The sequence below is a fragment of the Balaenoptera acutorostrata genome, chromosome 2 (genome assembly GCF_949987535.1).
Source record: "Balaenoptera acutorostrata chromosome 2, mBalAcu1.1, whole genome shotgun sequence".
Taxonomy (NCBI): domain Eukaryota; kingdom Metazoa; phylum Chordata; class Mammalia; order Artiodactyla; family Balaenopteridae; genus Balaenoptera; species Balaenoptera acutorostrata.
Window position 1 is genome coordinate 67895924 of NC_080065.1, and position 9431 is coordinate 67905354.

General features: G+C 41.4%; 1 protein-coding gene across 1 annotated transcript in view; it reads left to right on the plus strand.

The window, feature by feature from the left end:
* RASGRF2 (Ras protein specific guanine nucleotide releasing factor 2) overlaps nt 1-7160 on the plus strand; it is a 241503-nt gene extending 234343 nt beyond the window's left edge. Inside the window, exon 27 of the mRNA XM_007179765.2 lies at nt 2758-7160. Within this exon, the coding sequence (XP_007179827.2) occupies nt 2758-2850 (93 nt within the window). The 3' untranslated portion in view covers nt 2851-7160. The remainder of the gene's footprint in view (nt 1-2757) is intronic.
* The last annotated feature ends 2271 nt before the right edge of the window (nt 7161-9431 follow it).

Consider the following 9431-nt stretch of genomic DNA (forward strand, 5'->3'; position numbering starts at 1 on the left):
CTACTCATCTTTCAAGATTCATCTCACGTCTTATACCCCCTTCCTTTCTCCATCCCAAACATAACTGGTCTTTATTACCTCTTTCTTTCTTCTTTCTTTACTTTTGTTCCTACCTTCCTCCCTCCCTCCATCCCTCCCTCCCTTCCTTCCTTCTCTTCTTTTCATTTTTTAATAGACGTTATTTTTTAGAATCATTTTAGCTTTATAGAAAAATTGAGAAGGTAAGACAGAAGATTCCCATATAACTCACAGCCAATTATCCCTATTAGTTCATGGAACCTGACATACTTATTATGAAACTCATAAGGAAGCTTTAATAGGCCAAAAAAAATAAGGACTTTTTGAAAAATAAGAAGAGTAAGGGAGAGCTTTCCCTACCAGATACAGACACTAAAACTGTAGTGAATAAAACAGAACTATATTGGCACAGGAATACAAACTCAATGGAGCAGGATAAAGTCCAGATGCAGATTTTGTCTATATGAAAATCTAATATGGGATAAAGGAGACGTTTAAAGAAAGCACCAGAAAGAAACTGACCATTGTGTAAATGGAATAGGAATTTTGGCTATCTTATACCATTCACAAAAATAAATTCCAGATGAATTCACTACTTAAATATAAAAAGAAATATTAAATTATTTAAATAAAATATAGGATAAAATTTCATGACCTTTGGGTTTGAAAGACCCTAAACACAGAATGCAAAATCTGTAAAAGACAAGCTTGATAAAGTTTGCTGACTCAAAATCTAAAACTTCTATACGACAAAGGGCAATTGTTTAAAAAGTCAAAATACAAGCAGTAGACTAGGAGACAATATCTGTAACATGTAAAACAAAGAGACAGAGTAAAAGTGTTCCTATAAATCTATAAGAAAAGCATAAACAACTCAATAGGAAAATTGACAAAGCTATAAGCAGGTAACTCACAGAAGAAGAAACAAATAAATATTTGGAAAATGTTCAACTTCATTAATAAGAAAAAATGCAAATTATGAAGCATCATTATCAGCTATCAGAAAGACAAATTTTTAAAATATTGATAACAGCAAACATTAGTTAGGGTATGGGATAACAGGTGCTTTTATGTACTATAGGTACAACAATTTTGGAGGTCATTTTATGTTATCTTTTAAAATTAAAAATTGATATACCAAGTAACCGGAATTCTTATACACCGCTGGTGAGAGTAACACGGTACAACCTCTTTGGAAAACTGTGTCATTTGGAGGTTTCTTGAAATGTTAAATATGCATCTACCTTATGACCCAGGTATTTATCCAAGAGGGAAGTGAAAACATGCCCATTAAAAGTCTTGTATAGGGGCTTCCCTGGTGGCGCAGTGGTTGAGAATCTGCCTGCTAATGCAGGGGACACGGGTTCGAGCCCTGGTCTGGGAAGATCCCACATGCCACGGAGCAGCTGGGCCCGTGAGCCACAACTACTGAGCCTGCGCGTCTGGAGCCTGTGCCCCGCAACGGGAGGGGCCGCGATAGTGAGAGGCCCGCGCACCGCGATGAAGAGCGGTCCCTGCACCGCGATGAAGAGTGGCCCCCACTTGCCGTAACTAGAGAAAGCCCTCGCATGAACCGAAGACCCAACACAGCCAAAAATAAAGAAATAAATAAATAAAGTAGCTATAAAATTAAAAAAAAAAAAAAAAAGTCTTGTATAAAATGTTTATAGCATTTCTTAATAATAGCCAAAAATTGGAAACAGCCCAGGTGTCCATAAATAGATGAATGGATAAACAAATTGTGGTACATCTATACAATGGACCCACTACTCAGCAGTGGAAGAGGACAAACCACTGAAACACACCACAATATAGATGAATCTCAAAACATTATGCTGAGTGAAAGAAGCCAGACACAAAAGAGTGCATACTGTGTGATTCCATTTACGTGAAGTTCTAGAGCAGACAGAACATGTGGTGATAGAAATCTGAGCAGCGATTGCTTCTGGCAGCAGGTTAATTGGGAAGCTGCATGAGGGAACTTTCTGGGGTGATGGAGTTATTCTCTAGCATGCTATATATGTAAGTTACATGGGTGTTTACATTTGTCAAAACTAATCAAGCTATTAATTTTACTTATGTCTGTTATATCTCAGTAAAAATAAAGAAATATTTTCATGGAGCTACCCCATGTTCCAACATGTTCATTTTCATATCCTTTCCTTTCATTTCATTTCCAGTGTCTAGAGGACCATTCACACGTGAGCACTAGGAAACATGCTAACAAGGACTTCACTGTAACTTTGTGTCATAGTGAAACATTGACAGCAACCAAACACCCATCGATATGAGATCATTAAATAAACTCTGATATGTCACACTGTTAATGGTGCACAGCAGTTAGAGCTCTTTGTACTGACATGGGGAGATCTCCACGACTTCTAGTTTGACAAAAGCAGAATGAAATGTATCGTTTTGATACCACTTATAAGGGGAAAAAATGGTTTCTGTAAGTTCATGGTAATGTCTAGAAAGACACAGAAAAACGTCTGGGAGAATACAAGCCAACTGATAACAGTGGCAGTTCTTGAGGGCAGTGCCTGGGGGTGGGAGCTGACAGAGGACTAGAGACGTGTGATTTTTTTTTTTTTACAGTAAGAATATATTCATAATTTTTTAGTTACCTAAAGTATTTCAATGCTTAGGAGAAAACGTTGAATTGTTTCGGGTTCCATCCAGAAAATGTACGTACTGGTGTTGTGAAAAAACTCAAAGTGGGGATTCCCCTTTTTTCTCCAGGTCACTCAGTACTTGCTTGACAAAGCCCTCATCATAGATGAAGATACACTGTATGAGCTGTCTCTGAAAATTGAACCTCGGCTCCCTGCTTGACGATCCAGCCTTGCCCCAAGTCCGTGGAATTTTCGTGGAAAGCAGAAGGGACAGAACTGTGCATGCCACGCCTCCCACAGTGCAGGGAGGACAGGGGTGATGGAGACGAAGCCAGTCTCCTTTGTCCCCCGAAGATGATGGAACCAAACGGGAATTCTGTCTCCAGCCAGGGAAGCCCAGTTGGTTGGAGTCGAAGACAGATGCTTCAGACTTGGGTGGGAAGGTGAAGAGATTGATATTTGGTAAAGCTGAGGGCACATTTGCATGAGGGAATATAAGATGGGAGGTGCTGGTAGCCATTTTAATGAAGCAGGTAAGAAGGGGAATTTGAAACTCTGCTGCATGTTCTATTAGAACTCGGGGATGAGGGTCCATGGAAAAGACTTGTGATGTTTCGCTGGTACTTTACTGGCCCGGTGCACCTCCCAGTCTTCTCCTAGGGTTTAACTGCTTCTGTTACATTTCCTTTGTTACAGGCTTCCAGAAGAGCCGAGGCTGCCTCTGTAGGGATGGGCCAACACATAAGCAATTTCAGTCCTCAGCATGTGCATGGTTCTCAGTGCATCATAAATATTTATATTGGAGGAATGGCATGTTCTGAAACTGCTCTTTCAGTCTTTAGGCAACAGGACAGGAAAGACAGGTTGAAAGTCAAGTGGATTTGTACGTAACATTTCCATAATTAAAAACTCAGTAGCTGTGCCCCTGAGGAGCCCAGCCAGTGGCTCTCTCGAGGTGGGGGACTGGGGGGCTTCTTCCTGAGGCTGTGGAGACCAGGAAGCCAATGCCCTTGGAGAGACAGGTGCAGGCTTTGCAAAACGATGCCCACGCACCTCACCGAAAAAACTGTGGAATATGACAAAAGGCCACAAAGTGCTATGGGGAAGAGTGGGTTTCAATGCTAAGTGAAAAGATACACTTAAAAATCATCTCTGCACCTTGCTGTGCTTGTTTTCTTCCCCCCGCCGCTCCCCACCATTGGTAATGTGGGAATCTATTCTGATTTACACAAACCATTTTTAGCCTCACTATGAATGTTGATTGTATTTTTTTTTTTAAAGCTGTTTAGTGGGATTTTCTTTTTAAAGCCCACCTTTCCGAGTGATGTTGGTAGACGGTTCTTCCCCAGTCTTTAAATTTTGAGACATTTCTGAGTGAAAATATTGTAAGTATATGGGAAATGGACCCAACCACTCAACAGCCCTTGTATCAGAAAACCAAATGCAGGGGTTAGTCCTCCTACCCTAGGCTGGGAAAGCAACCTTGCTTCTCCCAGGATTGTTGGTTGTTGAAGAAATAGGGCTATCTCATGTTTACCTCCCTCTTCTCTTCTCAGGGAGACCTCTGCTTTCAAAGAAGAGAAAAGATATAGAGTTATTGTTACCTGAGCCTATTGCATCTGGCAGGCATGAAGCATATTGATGCAGACAATGAAAAAAAATTGACCGGGCTGCTTTCTCTCTTTCTTTGCACTTTAATTATGTTGTTAGAGCTGACAGCTGACTAATAAATTCAACTTGCTGGCTCATAAGACCCAGGGAACTGATAATGTCCCACAGAGGTGGAGAATGTACATTTTTCCTGCATGGTAAGGGCCATGTCTGTACATAACTATGTAGTGAAATATCAAGTCAGTAAAAGAAAATACTTATAATATTTGAAGACCATTCCAAAAATATTTTCAATAGCTCATATTAGCCAACAGGATAGCACTAAACCCAAGGAGGGTGACTTATGGATGCTTTATTTTTATTTTTTAAAAAAAAGTTGCTCGTTTTTTCTCTTTAATTTCAAATAAGAGGTTGATGCATCTTGATGCATGATAAGAAGCATGGGTTGTTTGGATCCTAACAATGCATAACTTACAATTTGTTTCTCAATGTTCAGAAACAGAGTTTGAACTAATATATGTCAATTGCACCAAGCACCTCAAAGTCTTGCAAAAGAATAAGAAAGTAAAGGTTAACTTTCTTGGTGCAAAAACATAGTTTTGAAGGTGAACTAAAACCAGGACAAATCAGTGAAAGGACCACACACATAGTAGTTTCAGGCAGAGCAACACGCAGAAAGGTTGATGCATCGGACTCTGCCCTTAGAGTCCCCAAAGTCTTCCAGAAGGGAGGGTGTGGTTCTGTGGGCACTGTCCCTGGAAGTTTGGACCCGTAATTCTCTGACCCAAATGTTCCAGAGGCAATGCAGCCATTCTTATTAGAGAAAAATAGGAACTAGAGGAATTTCCAAATACGTCTCCCCTTTTGGCATACAGGTTTTCCTCAACTAGTGACAAAGCTTTCAGGCCTATTTCCTGCAGGATGTTGGAAGCGCCCCCCAGTGGTCAACTTTGGGCACTGTCAGTAGTCTATGCTGACCTTTGCATTCTATTGAGAGTCACACAGCCCTCCTTCTGCTTCGTAGAGTCTGAAGCCTTGCTGGAGCTGCAAGAGAGAGAACTCCACCTCCAAGGGAGTTGCTTTTGATGACCTGCACTATTTTGGGGCCAGCTGGGAGAGGAAAGTGCGTTTTTCAATTTGGTCACATTTAAAATCCCCAAGAGCAATTTGTGGTTTCTTTTTGATTGTTTAAAGCACCCATCCTCTTCTGCCTTGCAAGCTTTGTGTGACTGTTGGAGCGTGCACCCCTGGCTGTGTCTGCTTATATTCTATTATATGAGACCCATTTCTGTGAGTAGATGGGAGGTCAGGCCCTAACAGCCAAGTAGGGAACACTTATATTCTTGCAAAATGAACCCAGAAAATCAGAAGTAAAATCCAGTTTCTTGCTTTCAGATGAATACCCACATTTTGTAATGTCAATGAAATTATCTTGGGGATTTTAGGGGATGCCTTTGGTTATTAACTAAGACATCCAGTTTTGCTACAGGGACAAATCTCTTACATAAGCCAATATATTATACAGATTCAGGCATGAGGAAGGATGTTGCCACTTTTCCTTAGTGTTTCTCTGAAGGAATTTAAAGAGGGAATTTTAAAGAACTGTTGCAATATTTTCAACTGGCTTTCACACCAAGTCCCCATTACTGTTTGCTAAATTTCAGTACAGATACTGAATACCTTTGCAGAGAAAACTCCATTATGTTCCAATTGGAGTGTGGGTGATGATGGACCCGCCCCTCTTTTTTCTTTCTCACAGTGCTATAACAGACAAGACCGTGGGTCAGCAATGATTGGGCCACTTTTAAATTCTTAACTAAAAAGAGTAATGCAATAGAGGGGTTGTTCCTAATAAAATTAACTTTTATTTTAAAATAAAGGATTTTATTTAGCTTTTCTTTTCAAAGTTTTATTTTATTCCCCCTGGATGGGAAAAAAAGAAAAAAAAAACCTTTCTCTTCACTTTATAAGATTTTTAAAAAACCAGCCTGTGAAGTTTATCATTTTTACTGCTGTTGAAATGGTATAAAAGATAACATATTATTTATGGCTAAAGGATAGAGCTAGGCTAATGTCCACAGCCAGAAGGAGTAAGTGAATAGGATTCATTTTCATTTCAGAAAGACAACAGATTGTAGCTTTAAATAATGACTTGATTACAGACACCACTGTGTGAATCCTGGTAATAAGACTTGAGTCAATGAAATCTAATCAGAGTGTCATTTCTCCATGTCTGTCAGTGACTTAAAATTAAGGTAGGGCAGAGCTAAAGTAGAAAGCAACCATTTTGTTGTAGGTATAAACACATGAATGATTCAGAAAATTATTCATCTTGGCTACCACACCACATGACGTTAATATTAGGGTTGATTTGATTGTACTTGATCTCACTTGCTCAAGAAAAATAAGAGTTCATCAATAAATGATGTTGAACCACTGTCTTTGACATCACCGTTGATTTTTCCATGGAAAGGCAGTTGTGAAAGAGCACTGGACTGGGCATCCTAGCCCTGAGTCCTAGGCTCAGATCTACATCTAAAGCCTTAGGCCAGTGCTGAAACCTCTCTGATCCTCAGTTTCTTCATCTGTGAAATGGAGTTAATAGTGATTCCTGTGCTGCCTACCTCACAGGGCTGTCATGAGGACAAAATGGATTAGACTGTAAACTGTAAAGTGCTGTCCAAATGTGAGGTAACTTGATTACCATCCTCATCTCTCTTTTGCAGAGGATTTAAGTGTATTTCTTTGTGATTTGTATGTGTGTATGATGGACAAACCCACGTGTTACTTTGAGAAGTATATCGTTTGTGTCCAGTTGCTTTGCAAATCTATGGACATTTGTGACTCCGCCAGAGGGGTTTGTGCTGTGGCCTAACACTTGCCGGGTGAGGTGTGGGTTATGCCTGTATGCAAATTAAACTTTGCCTTTCTCGAATTCTCCAAAATCTCCTTAGTCTCTTCATTTGATTCTTTTAGCATTTTTCTATCTTGTCTCTTTCATCACAATGGGCTCCTTCAGATATACTTTTGTTATACTTCTGAAGTTCGGTGGGGGAAAAGGTTTAGAGGAAGCCATGCTTAATATTAGAGAATTTGGAGGACCTCAAAAAAATATTAAGGGTCATCTAGTTCCGCTGTCTTTCCAGGGCTTACGTCTTTCCTGTGCCATCGTCAGCCCAGGTTTGACCACCTCCAGGCACAGAACTCATTACTGTCCAAACAGCTCTGTTCACCTAATGGCAGCTCACAAACAGGCTGTGGAGAGAAAAGGTGCTGAGGTGGAGGCCTGGCCCAGCCGTCACTGGCTCCAACCCTGGATGAGCCCCCGGGCCATCTAGAATTACTGCAATAGTTACGTGGAATAATACATATGAAAATACTTAAACTTTTGTCAAGTAGATGAAGTTGTCCTAACATTTAGAGCTGAAGGAAACATGATGCAGCTGTTGAGCACGAGAGAGAACTGAGGAAAGGAAGAATGTAGGTCCCTTCTGTCCCATTGGTTTCCTTTTCCATTTCTGAAATGAGCAATCAGCCTGGTGGGGATTCAGGAACCGAGGTTCCTTTCCTCTTGTTACTTGGTCATTCCTTATGGCATCGCCCTTGCCTACTGGTCAAATCTGGGTCCTGCTAAATCCAGGCTCCAGCTGGATTCGGGAACAGAAAAGAGAATAAGCCCATGACAGGAGATCTCCTTTAGAGCAAGTGATAGGGCATTTACACACTTCACTTCTGTTCCTGTCCCTATGGCAAGAGCCAGCCACATGGCCACCCTGGCCACTAGGTGTGGAAAGAGCCTCCACCCTTTGCAGAGAGTTGGCAATGATAAGAAAGGAGTACATGTCATATGACAGAGATCACATCTGAAGGATTTTCAGAAATCTGGAATTTCTGTTGAGTCACCTGTGGAGGCTGCCATCCCATCACACCACATTTATCGTTAAGTGTAAGGATGACTAGGCCCCCAAAAGAAGATACCACACCCCTTTTCTCAATAAGATCCCAACTTCTCTTCTGACCTTACTAACTAACTTATGTAAAATTACACTGTCAAAGATGAGGGGTTGAGGTAAGGTGTGGGAGGTGGGGGGGAGGCTAAATGTCCATTAGTAAGGAATTGGGGAAAAAGAAAGAGTGGTTTCTCACTGTAACTGCCATCCTTTAAATTCTACATCTCCATGCTCTTCAAAAGCCTCACCGTTCTGTGGATCTGGGATCTGGGCTATTTCAGGCTCACTGGATTTATTTCACCTGATGCCTGAACTGCCATGAAACAGCGAAAGAGCGAAACAGCAGCTGGTGAGCCCCACAGACCTCTAGCTTGCTGCCTGTTCTGCCAGGGGAGCCGGAGGGACCATGGTCCGTTAGGACAGAATGTGCGCACTGGAAACTCAACTCTTTAGAGAATCATGTGCACACTGGGAACTCAACTCTTCAGAGGAACAGTTTGGTTGGTCCCAATCTGCAATTGTTTAATGAAAGAACATAGGAGAGCCTAGAAAATATCTGAGTATATCATATGCAGAAAGCGTTAAGTATCACTTTGTAAAACTTTCAATTCATTGTAAGCTAGGTTATGATGATAGCATATAAACTGAGGTAAGACCAATACACAGTAAAGTGCTAGAATCTTAAGTGTACAGCTTGAGGAATTTTTACATGTGTGTACCCCCATACAACCACCCCCAAATCAGGAAACTTTCCAACCCCAGAAGGCCTTCTCATGCACTCTCCCACTCAGTACCCCCATGCAAAGGTAAAATATTTGTTTTTTGCTTTGGTTCATATTTAAAAGAGGTGGAGACTCTGAAAGAGAACCTCTCTAGGTGGGAGGTTATTCCTGGGCTCCACGCCCTGCCCCATCATCCCCTCTGTACATGGATTGGGTCCTGAGAAGGAAGGGAAAGGAATCAGCTGGTGATGTGCACGTGGCCATAGAAGCTGGGTACGTGACCATCACCAGAGGCCTGGGCAGCTCCCTCTGAAATACAGGGCTGCAGTCCAAAGTCCTGGGGGGTCATTGCTATTTACAGTCAACCTTTCTGGTTTGTGGTGTATGTTGCAAGGAGGGCTATTTTTAAGCAGGGCGATGGCCTGCAGGACCTTCTGGGTAGTAAATTAAGCTGGTGCGGATATAAAGTGAGATTGTCTAGCAATCTACTTCAGATGGCCTGATCTAGAAGAGAAAGG